Source organism: Phoenix dactylifera, chromosome 2, assembly GCF_009389715.1.
Source record: "Phoenix dactylifera cultivar Barhee BC4 chromosome 2, palm_55x_up_171113_PBpolish2nd_filt_p, whole genome shotgun sequence".
In the NCBI taxonomy this organism is placed as follows: domain Eukaryota; kingdom Viridiplantae; phylum Streptophyta; class Magnoliopsida; order Arecales; family Arecaceae; genus Phoenix; species Phoenix dactylifera.
The window spans coordinates 12,253,969-12,269,157 of record NC_052393.1 but is presented as its reverse complement, the minus strand read 5'-3'; the positions used below and the strand labels follow the sequence as shown (position 1 = coordinate 12,269,157).

General features: G+C 37.0%; 3 protein-coding genes across 17 annotated transcripts; 1 reads left to right on the top strand and 2 right to left on the bottom strand.

Annotated features, from left to right (window-relative positions):
- Positions 1-396: 396 nt before the first annotated feature.
- On the bottom strand, positions 397-6,018 carry LOC103719466 (protein yippee-like At4g27745). 15 transcript variants are annotated; one of them, XR_003387961.2, is made up of 6 exons: positions 5,755-6,016; positions 5,233-5,411; positions 4,954-5,143; positions 4,325-4,600; positions 946-1,171; positions 397-848 (listed from the first exon to the last, which is right to left on the bottom strand). XR_003387961.2 is itself a non-coding variant. In XM_026809384.2 (4 exons), the coding sequence occupies exons 2-3, from the start codon at positions 5,044-5,046 to the stop codon at positions 4,373-4,375; spliced, it is 321 nt and encodes a 106-aa protein (XP_026665185.1). In that variant the 5' UTR covers positions 5,047-5,143; positions 5,233-5,748; the 3' UTR covers positions 397-1,171; positions 4,325-4,372. The 15 variants fall into 15 exon arrangements, 2 of the variants coding, with proteins under 2 accessions (XP_026665185.1, XP_008806947.1); XR_003387967.2 differs by having other exon boundaries at positions 4,954-5,164; positions 5,233-5,315; XR_003387963.2 differs by having other exon boundaries at positions 5,233-5,315.
- Positions 6,019-9,974: 3,956 nt separating this feature from the next.
- On the top strand, positions 9,975-10,878 carry LOC103719469 (calcium-binding protein KIC-like). Its single transcript, XM_008808726.4, has one exon. The coding sequence runs from the start codon at positions 10,286-10,288 to the stop codon at positions 10,664-10,666; it is 381 nt and encodes a 126-aa protein (XP_008806948.1). The 5' UTR covers positions 9,975-10,285; the 3' UTR covers positions 10,667-10,878.
- Positions 10,879-14,222: 3,344 nt separating this feature from the next.
- On the bottom strand, positions 14,223-15,189 carry LOC103719470 (vegetative cell wall protein gp1-like). The gene has a single exon (XM_008808728.4). It carries the CDS (start codon positions 14,976-14,978, stop codon positions 14,382-14,384), a length of 597 nt encoding a protein of 198 aa, XP_008806950.1. The 5' UTR covers positions 14,979-15,189; the 3' UTR covers positions 14,223-14,381.

Here is a 15,189-nt window from a genome sequence, read left to right as displayed (position 1 = left end):
GACAGTTTTTCTGATGTGACACCAAAGGCGCATATTTGGGGATTAAGCCTCTTTCCATTCAACTTCGGAGGGTGGGATGGAGACGGTTCTAAGGTGGGAAAAGTTCAAATCAAATCCTTGTCGCAAACCTTTCACATATACATGAATCATACTTTTTTGGCTTGCTGTCATAATATTTTCAGCCAGCGACCGTATACTACCACTGTATAATGTGTGTTTTATTCAAGATGTTCTCATAAAATATATCTTTCCGCGAATCTTGCTTAATGAAGTAGAAAGCTTTTTTGCTTGTTTAGATGCCTGAATATACTACCAATGAGATGTCTCCAAAGAGGTCTAACGGAAGTATGAAACAAAGGGATAAAAACAGACACAACAATCCAAAGGGACCAGAAGAAAATTACAGTGCAATTTTAAGATTTTCAGGATACCAGCAATCAATCGTTTTAGATGGGGAGGGTCCTCCCAAAAAATATCCAAGGTGTGATTTATAGCTTTCCTTGGTATATATCTCTGTTCGATAGCTCTCGAGTGTGTGAAACATCAACTAGACAATCAATCTGGCCATTTCGACCATTATTGGATATGCTTTGATTTCTGATATCTCTTGCTTTATGGAGGAGAAAAGAACTTGGGGCTGAAATGCTGGAATTGATAAAAAAATAATTAGAGCATTGCAGCAATTGAATATACCAAAAGGCACCCCCGTATAGTAATGATAACCTCATAAGAACTGGATAACCTGACAAAACTTCCACAAATGACTTGATTCATCTCCCAACTGCCAGCCACCAGTATCATTACATCATTTAGCAAAAGTAGCAGTCAAGCAAGCTGTATCTCTGTACCTGGAAAAATTCATTGAAATCAAATGTCATTCGATACCTGGCATGTCTGCCTAATCCAGTAAAGTACAACTACTAAGGTTATGATTAGGGATCAAACCCAGGTAGCTTCAGGGGTTGCTCTCTATGGGATGTAAGGTGTTCCTGTCATGTAGCATACCGTCGAAAATATAAGTGTGGAGAAATGAAGGTTAATCAGCAATGATACCTCCCTCAGCTATTGAGTTATAGCACTCAGGATTGCTACTTCATGTTATACGAGATGTCATTTGGATTTACGACGAAAGTTCGAATTCGCTAGGGCTGGACCACTTTAATTCAATCTTCTGCACAAAAAACTAAAGATGATAACAGATGCTTGAAAACTGTCTGAGATAGATCCATACAATACTCAGATCTTGAAATCAATTAAATACATACATAATAAATGAACTTGATTAGCAGTTTTCAATGATTCGCCCTATGGTACTGAACACAAAGTCATGGACAGAACTCAAGCATCACCTTTGGGGTCACCACTGACATCCTAAAATCTAACTGAAATATTAAAAAAAAAAACTGCACATAGGTTTTCTTTTACATGGAAAAGTAATGCATGGGAGATAAAATCAACCCACCACAAGCAAAAGGCAATTGGAAGCAGATGTAATAACAAAAAAAGGACCACACAAATGATCCCATCAACAAGTTCTAAATGAGGCATGTGAAATTGAACTAAAATGATCTTTCCTGAAGCAGTCCAGTCACTTCAATCAATTATTGCTCAAGATAACTTTTGTTATTGTTAAATAACGAAACAGATTGTAACCAAAAAAAAAAAAAGAAAATCCCAAAACAGATGGAAGGATCGTGAAACTGATTCAAGACATGAACATGGCTCTGCCAAATAAGTTGGCTTGAGTAATCACGACAGATCCTAAAAGAAAGAAGCCTTTTTCAAGCTCAGAAAGTAAAAGTTTTTTCTTGTTCAGAACAATGGGCAGATCATAAGACCTTAAATCATATATTAAATAGTTATCATCATTGACAACTATTAATAAATAATAAAATGTGAGAAGATTTGTGGTGTTATAAACTCTGTAATGAAGATTGGTGAATCTTTCAATAATTTGGTACAAGACATTACTAATGGCAAAGGCATGTTTCCAAATTACCAAAACAACTATACTCGGATTTCACTGTTGGATCACAATTTCTTTCACTCGGAATGATCAAATTTGCAATGTTGAAGCTTCTATGGTATCAAGTAAAACAGCAGTTGAAGAACAACTTGTTTCTTGGTGACACTCATGACTATAAGCTGTTTTCTCAGCTACTTCATTTATTATGAGTCCAATGGAATAGCTCAAACAACTAAGCAATAGTCTTGTGCAGAGTTATGTCATTGAAGAAAAAGAGGAAAAAAATGAATTATGTGAAATGGCTAGGTATTCACGTAAAGTTGCAAATTGGTCAATTTTCAAAGGTACCAAATATACAGAAGAAGTTGACTATAAGGGAGCAGATTTTTCTTCAGTACACACTAACAACCAAATTCAATATAAAATAGGATAATACTTATTGGTAAAGGATATTGAATTAGACACCAGATGATTTTAAAGGAAAATGGCTCAGAGTAAAAGGCAACCAGCAATCATCTAAGATGTGAGAATCACAACATGGAACAAAGAGAACTACTTATAAATCTTAACTTCTTTACCAAAGTTCAACACCTGCATCAAGAAGCATAACGTCAATACGATGGGTAAAATTTGGCGAAAGATGGTGTACTTTCTCTCCATTCAGCATATTATACCAAAATATAATACATGATGTAAATTGGACCAAGGGATCAAATAATGATTGATGATTTCTGCATACTGAAAGGGTTTGAGCTTTCACTTTATTATATTCTGATAGGTAATAAGAACCTTCAAATATAAGTTAACCATGACATATATATATATATATATATATATATATATATATAAAGTTATCATTTGCATGGATATCAGTTTTCGCCATGGACAGAGCTCCAGCACTTAAATCACATTACCATTGTCTCCCTGATCATGCAAAGACTGATCAAAGACTTAAATTCTGACGAAAGATATTTTAAGAAAGATTGGGTAATTAATTCTTAAGTATTCGAGTGATGATAAATGAGGAAGAACAGAAACAGAGAAGATGCCAACAAGTCTTGTTCACATAAAAGGACATATCTCCTGACGATACTAAGAACTCGGTGAAGTAAAAAACAATGGTAACTTTAGCGGTGGCAGATAGAATGAAAACTGGGCCTCCTAGTAAAGCTTTGCAGTTTTATGTTTAACCAACCTGTGTCTGCTTTCAGTATCAGGAGAGTGAAGCAACAAGTCAAAGGATTGGCAAGGGTTGTGCTAACTTGAACAACTTTTTCCACTGCCATTTCTATGGGAATAAAGGGAATATTAGATTCTAGAAGGTAACAACAGTATATAAGCAATAATTGTCACAAGGTCCAGGTTTATATGCAGTTCAGCAAGTTCACATTTTGGCAAAAGGCTTATGGTAAAGGAAAAATATCTCACATCATAGATATGCTGCAAAATCGCAAGATATAAGCCTGTTTGGATGGCCAATCAGCTCATCTTTTTGATAACTCCCATGTGCATGGGTAGGTTGAAGAGATGAAACAGAAAGATGAAGAAGTTGAAGAAATCATGGGAGCCCATAGATCCTGCAGTCCCAGTATCTACTGACTGAAAAAGGTAGAAATTGAATGATATGGGGGAGAACATTTTCATTATGAAGTCTCAATAAATCATGGGAAAAAATAGTTAACATTTTCATTATGAAGTCTCAATAAATCATGGGAAAAAATAGTTAATGGTAAATCTAAGAAGAAACATCAGATGCTCCTAAAGTTTAGAAAGATCATATGACTATAGCCGTAGTCAATGAATCGTTCCCATTGTATATGAGACAATCAATTAAGAAATCCTTCTTTGACATTTATGCCAGATCTTCTTATTATTTAAAAGCTAACCAATGCTTTTTATCTGTTCAACAACTAATAAATAAGATTCCGTTTTAGTTATATGACAAGCAAAGAACTCGTTACAAGACATTTTTGTCGTTTTCTTAATGACATCCTTACTCCATAAAAGCAGCTTTTGAATGAGATAATCTTGCCTTTTATGATGTTGAAACAATATATGCAATTTCTTCAAAAAAAAGAAGAAATAATATATGTAAGAAATTAATACTTCAAGAGTAGTTCATCAAACTTATAAATGCTCAGTAATGATGGGACACATGATCCCTATGCATGAACTTGTGATTTATTCAAAAGAAGAATAACAGTTTCCACTACACAATCTCTTCAAATGGCAGTGGCATGGCAGCAAGATGTTTCAAGCAGTAGTGCTGGAACTTTCATTGAACCATTCTGTACAAGATGAATATTTGGAAACATGAAAACACTCAAAAGGATCGTGTCACAAGAGAAAGGCACTTGCATTAAGAAATTTTACCAACACAACGCCCACAGTGCCCACAGGTGGGAGCTACCAGTTCTCCTTCACAATCTTTGACTTCTCAAGTATAAACTTCCCTTCTTTGTACTTCTGCGTCTCCTCGTATGCTCTTTCATACTTCCAACCCAACACTTCATGACAATCACAGCAGTAGATATCAGCAACCGTATGCAATCCTGTCATTAGCTGCCTATCCTCCTTCGGCCCCACAACTATGTTCATTGTGTGAGAAAACAGAAATGCACGCCCATGTCTCCCCTGAGACCATTTTTGAAGGTGGCAGAAACACAGACCATATCATTCTCTCAGAGTGCAAGCAAAAGCAAACACTACGCAAATACGCCAAATCAGCAAAACTTCCTTTTATTCGAATCCTATATCTTTTCTCAAATTTTTCAATCTTGAAGTTGAACATTTAGAGATCAATCAGTACGGTTCATTCATTGCTCCATTTGTATATCCAATAATTTAAACTACGCTATCATATTGGAGGCATAGTATATAAGAAAAGAAACAATTTGAAAAGGAAATCCTAATGTAACAAAAAAAAAAAACAAACAAAAAAATCCTAAATCGCATCACATACAAGCAGAGTGATGCAAGAGCTTCACCTGAAAAGCTTTCGAAATGATATCATCATGAAGGGCGACATTGTTCCGGCAATTGTAACAGCTGTATAATCGAGGCCCAACCACTTCAGCCATCAGCACCCTGCCCTTCTCGTCTTCAACTGCTCCAATTAGCGGGAAAAAAAATAGAATCACAAGCTCACACAGACAACAAGCAATTGTAACCTCTACACTGCATCAAAACACAAGAGATCTGAAACCCAATTACACCAACTTTTACCTAAATCAAACATCGAAGAGAAACAGAACAATTAAACAAACCTCAAACTCTAAGATACTTCAATCGCTTCTTCTTCCTTCCTCCTTCCTACCGACAAAAAAATTTGTCGCCCATTATCCGATCGCTGACAACGCGTCAGACAACAATTATAATCCAAAAACAAAACACAGCTCGCATAGACCCAAATGATAAGGGAGACAGAGAATAGGTTAATTAACCACTGCAAAACTCAATAAAATAACAAGTAGGAGTTACAATCCAAACAAACTACGAATTATTTAAGAAAACACTAAAAACTGGTCGATACAAAGGCTAACTGGGAGGCTGGAGTTGAACATCTGAACATCACTCGGGCATCAATTAACAGATTAAACTACGTTAAAAAAAAAAAGTGAATAACATTGGAAACCCATTAGGGTTAAATAGAAATGGAAAGCGTGAAAGGGAATCCATATCATGATGTGGACATGACCCATAAAAATAAATTCCCCATCATGTCTTTATGGGATAAGATGGGATAAGTTGGAAAAACAGTTTAAAATAAAAGAGGCTTCCGAGATTACCATTTAATCAACCATTGAACTAGCAAAAGAATCACAGAGCCGAGAGGAAACACGAGTCGGAAAGCATCGATTCCTTTCTTGGAAGGATCAAAAAAAATACGGAAAAGGCGAACAAATTCTTGCTACTTAAAAGAGGAGGGTAGGAAGAGGTGGAAATTAATTATGTGATGATCTAAGCGACCAGGCGATATTGGCCTTGTGGGAGAGCGGAAGGCTGAGAGAGACGGGGACAGGAGTAAGCGTAGAGGAGGGTTAGGGTTTTTTTATTTAAAAAAATCTTTATTTTCTTTTTTTTTTCTGCCATCTTCATCGGAATTGCTACGTGTACCCTTGAAGCTACCCAAGAAGTTGTAAGTTGCTACTCGGGAACTCGGTGAACCCCTGAGGGTGAATTAGACAATCAGGCCCTAAACATTTTTTTTTTAAGATTTATTTTTTGATGTGTGCCCTTCTAAATATCAAATTTTACATAAATATTTTTTCTAAATTAATATTCATAAAACGCTTATTTTGCTATTTCATTTTTTTATTACTATTTTTTATATGTACCAATACCATTTAATATTGTTAAAAATTTAATAATTTTAAATTAAAATGACTAAAATATGTTTAATGGGTAGATGTGAAAAAAAAATATTTATAAAGTGATCAGGATGGAAAATAAAAAATAATTTCAAAATTATATTTTATTTTTAATTAAAATAAATATATTTTTATTAATGGTATTAAAAGAACCATTATATTAAGAGCATTTGTGTAAAAACAGTGTTTTATGAGAGTATAAAAATAAATATTAATTTTAAAAAAAAGGTATTCACATAAATTTGAATTTTTAAAAGAATATTCATACAAAAAATTGTTTCTTTTTTTTTTTAGAGCGGATGGCTCATACACGCCTATCATGAATGCACCTAAAAAAGTTAAAAAATAATAAATTTTGGAGTATTTTAGACAGCTTTCTTTTTCTAACCTACAAAGCTAACATGATCAGCCATATATAAAGCCATCAGGCCCTAACACCCGTGTGAGACATCGAGGGCAAATTAGGCAACGTGGAAGCTGAGCTCCTTTGTTTCGTATTGGTAGATGAGGGAGGATAAGCCATTATGCCCCACTTGTAATGTTGTGAACCTTTTTTTAAGGATTTTGAGGACGTATGATGCTTTGCGATTAATTTCTTACTTCGGACTTCTGATCGTATCTAGTTCGTCATGTTTTCCATCCCATTCGAAGCCGAGATAATTAATAGAAAGATAAGCATTGACGAGGCAAGGGATATGAGCAAATATATGACTTGTTGAATGTAACGAATTGTGGAAACGGGCTGGGCTTAAGACTTGGGCTTTTTGGGCTTGGTTGGGCCAGTTTGGGCTAAAATTGAGTTCGGTGTTATAAGCCCTGCTTTCAAAATAATGGCTCTGGACTTGTTTGTTTTATGATTGACTGGACTTGAAATATTCGATTATCCTGGCTTATTGTTGCTCAAGAGTCCGGCTAAACCAGATGGTTCTCGGACCCGGGTTATCGTCGGACTGGAAACATCATTTTTTAGGTGGATCTTCAATAGTTAAACGTGGCGATATTGGGACGATGGCTCTTTGGAGAAAGATAGAATCGTGTTGTCGGACGCTACATCATGATATGTTAAAAGTAATACACAAAAACGTGAGTTAATCGACTTTTTTTAACCCAAGGAGATGCCGCAAGGTGGTTCGGGAGTCTTCCGGTTAGTAGCATCACATCCTTCGAGGATCTCGCCACAATGAGATGGTTCTCCCCATTCCATGTAACAAATTAATTGGCCTTGATTATATTATATCATACCAAAATCTTTCTCTATGAATAAAATATAATGTATTATCAAAAAAAAAAAAACTTCAATTCCTTGTAACATGTTAAATATGTTATGATTTTAATTTCTCTCTGCGCTTCATGGCGCATTTCTCTAATAACTTATTGTGATCTTAATAGTTCAACCAATTTATTAATTTATTTTATATTAGAATATGCATTTCTGTCTCCCTCTTATGTCTTGCTATGGTATTTATTTATTTTATTTTACTCGATTTGAAGGATGAATCTCGAACTTTGATGAAAGGGGAGTTATTGGAAGTTGCAAAGTAGTCGGGTTTACGAGTTACACCCAATTCTCTTTTTATTTATTTATTTTAATAAAAATGCATGAAGCCCTTTTTCCCTCTGCCTCTGCCCATGGCTTTCTCGTTTGTACTCATTTTATTCAAATTATTATATTAAAATTACTTATCGGAATTTAGGATTAGTGGGTAGTTACAGAAAATTGTTTTTGTATTTCTTATGCATGGATGGCTACCGAGAGGTAGCTATTTTATAAGCTATATATATATATATATGTCAATGAGTATGTTTTGAAGGTAACGAGACTTTTAGGTGTAAAAATGTTATTCTTTTGGAAAACTAGACTATAGTTTAGATATTTTTGCAGAATTTGGCTAAAAATTCTATAAAAATATCTATTGGCTTATTTAACTTACATTTTTGAAAAACCTATCTAAATCCAATCAAAATTCTAGCCATAGATTTTATTTTCCACAGAAATTGGACCAATAGAATTTATATAGGGTCATACTTAAATGGATGGCTTAATCTACGAATTCTTCAGAATTTTTAGCCTAATCTCATAAAAATATCGAAACAAGCCTTTAAGAGAAACAATCGTGCTCAAAAAAAAAAATCTTAGGAAAGTTAGTTTCTCTTAAAAGTAAAACATTTTTTGATCTCTTAAGGAGGATCAATCCCCCTCAAAGAGGATTTCAATAGTTAAACCTTAACTTTTTATTTTATTTATCAATATTTTTCTAATTGAATTCTAAAGTCAAACCTCAAGAATATTTTAACTATATATAGCTCTATCAAGAAATAATAAGATAAAAAGTTAAGAATAATCAAAAACTTTAAAAGAGTTTAACTACTTGCATGGAACGCAACTAGCATGAATTTAATTGCGACTATGTTGCAATCAATGCTACAAACATTTTACATCTACTTGGGGGCTATTGCCGGGGTTGACATAATGGTGTTATTGCTATTAATTGGTCGCATACGATAATCAATTTGACTTCACATCCAGCTCAGGACAACCTAATCAAATAAAATCATCTTTGGAACCTATCTTTGAACCCCATTCCATAATAAAATTATCTTCACATTGCTTTCCTAAGATCATAATTAGGCAAACAAGCAAACACCAATTCATGCACTTAATATCCATCCAGTTACACAACAGACACGTGGAAAAGCATAAGATGCATCATTACATAACAAGCTCCAGCCCTTCAGCATCACCTTTCCCACGCTCGGTCCACACTTCTGATGCTTTTTTGAAGCTGAAGCCTTGTGGTAACCACCGGTGGTCCAGAGAAACCCGACCCCAGCCAGCAATCTCCCGTCATTTCTTGCGCGCAGCAAACCAAAGACATCGGAAAGTCACCGTCAGCACCCATCACCACACAATTTCCACCCCACCATAAACAAAATCATTCATTCAATCAATCCTGCCAAATCCAATGGCAATTTGTTGTCGGATTCGGCCCCGGAAGGAGTGGTTCCGGTCCCATACCTATCGGACCGGCGGGTCGTCCGATATAATGCTTGACCATTAGATTACTATTGGGATCCATACTTAGCATGGGCTTTGATATAGCGTTTGCACGCCAGAAATCAAATATCATGAATCGATGCGTTGATAATATAATAATTAGGGTTTTTATATGAGCATCCTCCTCAATATCAAATTTGATATAAATATTTTTTTAAAATTAATATTTGTTTATATATCTTCGTAAAATATTTATTTTGTTATTTTATTTTTTGATATTTATTTTTGCATATATACCAGCCTCATGATATTAAAAAATAATGGTTCCAAATTAAAATGAGTAAAATATTCTTAATGAATAGATATAAAAAAAAATTATTTATGAGGCCGTCGCAATAGAAAACAAAAAAAAATAATTTTGATTTTTTTTAATTTTTAGTTAAAATAAATATTATTTTTATTAATGGTGTTAGAAGTGCATTTGTAAAAAATAATATTTTTATAAAAATAAATAAATAAATATAAATTTTAAGAAAGTATTTTTATAAATATAATTTTTTAGGAGGATATTTATTAAAAAAAAGAAGGAAAAAAAAAAAAAACTTAACAAGGAGCACATAGAAGCTTCGCGCGCGGTGTCGGCTTTTGCCCTTGGCTGCTACGTCCTCCCGGATAACAGAAACGCGCCGGACGCGGAGCTGAAACGGCCTCGACCGCGAGAAGCTTCCACGAAACCTCCCTCCAAGAATCGTCCCAAGTCCCCACTAGCCGAGCGCCCCTTGACGCGGTCGTCACGTCCGGCTTCATCGGTCCCTCCTTCGTAGAAGCTGTTAAAAAGAAAATTATTTTTTTAATGATTTTAAGAAGTACGATGCTATTAAAAAGGAGAGACGGCTTCTCCTTGTGGCTCGCAAAGAAGAAAGCAAGAAAAGAAAAAAACAAAACGAGAGAGTGATGGCGGAGGAAGGGGATCCGAAGGCGGCGGGGGAGATGGAGTACGAAGACTTGATGCCGACGATGGCGGAGAAGCTGGAGGCGGAGGAGTTCGTGAGGGAGCTGTGCGGGGGGTTCAGGCTGCTGGCGGACCCGGGGAGGGGGCTGATAACGGCGGAGAGCCTGCGGCGGAACGCGGCGGCGCTGGGGATGGCGGGGATGACGGCGGAGGACGCGGCGGCGATGGTGAGGGAGGGGGATCTCGATGGCGACGGGGCGCTCAACGAGACGGAGTTCTGCATCCTGATGGTGCGGCTGAGCCCCGGGATGATGGAGGACGCCGAGGCCTGGCTCGAGAAGGCGATCGCCAGGGAGCTCGTCAGACCCTCCTCTTCGGCCTAATTTTATTTTGTTTAAATTTAATTGTGGAACGAGGTAGAAGATGAAGAAAATAGATTCGATAGTTTTATTACATGGCTAATTGAGTCCTTTTGTACTTCTGTATGTTTGGATTTGAGATGTATTTGGTGGTTTAGTGGATAGAGTAATTTTTTCCAAACACTAGCTTTCATTTTTTTGCACTTTTTTTTAACAAGAGATCTCTGAATGCCCCATCTTGGATTTTGCCTTGTCCTCTCTTTTTCTCACAAATCTTGGTTAAAATTGTCGGATAATTTATGTTGGATTCAGAATATTTGCTTCAGCTTTGCAGCATTCATGATCAGAACATATTTATATTGGCAAAGTTCCTGCGAGTTATTACTAGTGGCGTATTCTTGCGTATTGCCTGATGCTAGTTGCACATAACTTCTTCCTTTTGGCAAAACAAAAAAATTCTTCTTCAACAGCTTTGATAGTTTTGCAATGGAAGCCTAACGTTCCACCACCTTGGCACCAAAAGGCAAAAGCATTAGATGGGAGTAGATTCATGCATCATTCATGGCTCGAGCCAAGTGCACAAATATCCAAAAACCAGCTCTTTCGAGCCCATATTATGGTTTCCACTGCCATGAGTTCTGCCTCCATGGGTCCTGCATCCCTCAATGAAATGAGACATGGCCTGCATTACTTGACCAGCCAGGTCGACGCTGCTTTCGATATAATGGAGATAGCACTTGAAGTAACAATGGCAAAGAATCTCTTTGAAACAAGGATATGGTTTTCTTTCGGAAATAAGAAAAAGTTATACGGAATAGTTTAGCTTCTATCAGTTTCAGCGGGTGCAACTCTTAATTTTTCTCTTGCGGAGAGCATGCTATTATTCTATATATATATTTTTTTTCAATGCGTTTGGAAGAAAACCGGGGATAGTTTAAGTGGAGGAAAAAAGCAACGTTTCAATAATATTATATAATACATTATATATTACAAAGTTATATATTATATCATATGTAATACCATATTATGATATTAATATTATTTTGTATAACTACATTGTATTTAATATTGTACTGCAATATTATATTATTTAACATTCATCGATATTAATGTTATATCAATATTATAGGAGGGCTAAATTGGACTTTCGATCTCATAATAGCAAGGACAATGGAGGAGCTGTAAACATAATTAAACTTGGTTTAAGCTTATATGGGATAAAGCAGGGATAAATCCCCTTTATCGATCCTAACATCGAAAACAACCTATAATTGATTAATAATTCATGATCAATGTTGGATAATTGGCTTCGATTAAGTGGTCATCTTGACTTCTAAATATTCTTCATGGCCTCGCCTACAGGTTTGATATAAAAACAAAATTAGTAGAGGAAGTCCAACTGCAAAACTAGTCCATGCATGCTTTAGAAACAATCACGACCTAATATAGAAAATGGCAATGAATCATTTACAATTAGAATTTGGATGACTTTTTTGAGGTTGCCTTCTCTGACTAGTAGAGGTGGAAAAGGTTGGTCCATCGAATTAATTTGTTTGGATTAAGATAAGAATTTTAGGCTGGCCTCTTGAAGGTCGTCATTTGCTAAACCAAACTTGACCTATTTCCACCTCTTTTCTAAGGGAAAAATATTTCAGAAAGAGACACGAGGAAGCATATCCATTTGCATCTCGGAGATGTATGACAAACTTTACTGTTACAGTCATGAAAGAAGAAATACATATAGATGGGACCACAAATGAAATAGTTTATCATCATTTACCTCAGTCGAAGTTAATTAATCTTGTTCATCATGAAATAACCTATGGTAAATGAGAATATATAGAGGTTATTATGGTTTCTTTAAGCAAGGTGATGGACCAGAAAGAAAAATAAAAACAATAGATTGCCATGCTTTCTTGTGCAAGTTTCTATATGCATCCGTCCCTTCAAAAAGTCATTCAATTAATTGTTCTCGAATTGGTTTATACGATGACTCGAAATATAACAATGTGACAAAAGAATCAGATCCCATAATCCAAAGTAGGGATTTGCTGGGTCCCTTAGGGACTATTGTCCCTAAAATAACCTGCCTGCTCATGAATTTTATGTGGATCTAACTAATTATGGCCATCACCAATATAGGTGCAACATTGCCAGGCATACATGAGAGACATCATTGGAGAAAAATATATTTGCTTCCCCACTTGAGCTGCAGCTTAAAGATAAGCCTACGTTTTTGTGGGTCTTATGCAAAAGTTGAGAGGATCTATAGCTGCAATGCAAATTGCAAAGGCACCATTTATGCCAACTGCATGGTAAAAACTCTTATTTTCACTATCAGGACTGATTGGATGGATACATGCCAGACTTTGATTATTTATGTTGAGATTAATCATGATGCCAACAAGCTATTTCATTATTGCATGCAGAATTGATAGATTGCCATGTAGCGCATGAGGACCGAACCGAAGGGAAGGTTTCCACTGCTCAGCTAAACCAATTGCAGCAACAGATGAGATCAACGTCTACAACAAAAGTTCATCTTCAAACATCCATCAGTGAATAACAAGAAGTCTTGCCTTGGCACACATTTACAGTAGTAGTCTAGGAGGCTTGCCATCATTAATTAGATAGACGAACCAAGGCTCCATCCAAACGATCGACGATATTGTCCTGTAATGATTTAATTTTGCAAATGGCTTCGGCATAACAGTTCTTCCTCTCTATCTTTATCTCTGAAATTACATGTGGGACAGGTTGGTATGCGAGTTGTCCCTCTATCTTGATCGAAGGCATACATTTTTTTTTTTAGAGGTAGCAGACGTATGCCCTTAATGATTTAGAAGAAAAGTTAATAACTAGCTCCTTGAATTTTTAAGAAGACGTGATAATAATCAAGTGCAATATAGGGGCCACTATACTGGGAGTGGTTGGAGGAGCAGCATGTAGCATGATGGTGCTACTGCACGCCATGCTGATGCCTAAACCTCAACCTTAGATTTTTTTTTTTTTTTTAATTCAAGGCAGACAAACGAGTCTCCAATGTAGAACAATAGAGAATGATATACGGTACTGCCATTTACTAACATAGTGAGATTAACCTGCGTAAATCTTTGAAAAATTTGTCAGCAAATTTTGAAGGTCAGGGTTGTATCTTTAACACAAACAAAGGATTCAGCTGATCCGGGTCGCTTTGAGATTTGTGCAGGCAGATCAATGATAAAGTTTGGAGTACTTTGAGATCTGTATGGTGGTGGGTGATCCAATGATGGACCACCGACTTAGTGATCTGTTCTTCTAATTGAACTATGACTATGAAATTCCCTTTCAGAAATCAAAGTGCGCTTCTGAATTAGGAAGTAGATTGTCTTGGGGTCAGTCTGACCTTCCACCTGTCCAGTTTTGACCTGTTTTTTTAAACTAAGCGGTTAACATAAGATTTGCAAATGCTCCATTTATGTCCCAAAAAAATGAGATTGAGCTAGCTTTTTCATAAGACGAGCCCAAACAGTTCACGCACAACTTGCTCAATTAATTAATACCAAAACTTCGATCATCCACAAAGAGAAAACTAAGAGGGTTTCGGCTCACAAGCAAATTTATTCTTCAAGAACACCATATATTCTCACAAACTCATACAACGGTAAAAGCATATATCAAACGGAAGCTGTTAACAATAACCCTTCAACAATTTAAACTCAGAACATATATCTGCAGGCGTGCGCTCTCTCTCTCTCTCTTATTTTCCGCTGCCATCTCTTCCAACCCCAGAGCCAACCCTCATCTTATGCTTACGGCGTTTGATGTAATCCTCCACCCTCTCATTAATGTTCTTCTTTGATCTTTCTGTCGCTGCCGCCGCACCCGCCGGAGGGGCTGGCTGCGGCAGTGGTTGTGGTGTCGCCACTGCCTTTGGTGGCATTGGTTGCGGTATCGTCACCGCCTTTGGGGGTGCCGCGCTCGGTGGCACCACCTTGTCGGGAACCCTCCGAACTGGGACTGATGTAGTTGGCGGCGACGGCGGCGGCGGTGCCGCTGGCGTTGGCAGTGGGTGGTGCGGTTCGGCCTTGGGTGCAACGGTCTCAGCCGGTTTCTTCTCAGATGTAGGTGGTATGAGTTTCGCTGAAGTAGGCAGTGCCTTTTGAGGACCAGGATCTTTCGTGCCGGAGTCCAGAGAGTGATTTGGCCGAGTCGATGAAGGATTGGTGGTGCCTTCAGGTTCCTGATGGCGGAAAGTGAGGCGGCGAAGTGGGCGGAAAGCGGGGTTGAAGGCGTTGAAGAGCTTCTCACACATGCCTAAGGGGCGAGAGGTTGTTGATACCTTCTTCTTCTCCATCTGGTGTAGAAGAGAGGGTTGGATTTTGTTACGAAGATTGGAAGGGGAGAAGGGAAGAGTCTTTAATATGGGACGGGGATCGTCAGGATTAATGGCTGCAATCTTGCATGAATTGCTAGTGTGAATGCTAGTTGAGAGTTTGCGTGAAGTCAAGTTGACGGGAAATGCTTTGCTTTGCTTTGCTTTGCTTTGCCAGATGCCCAAAGGCCAC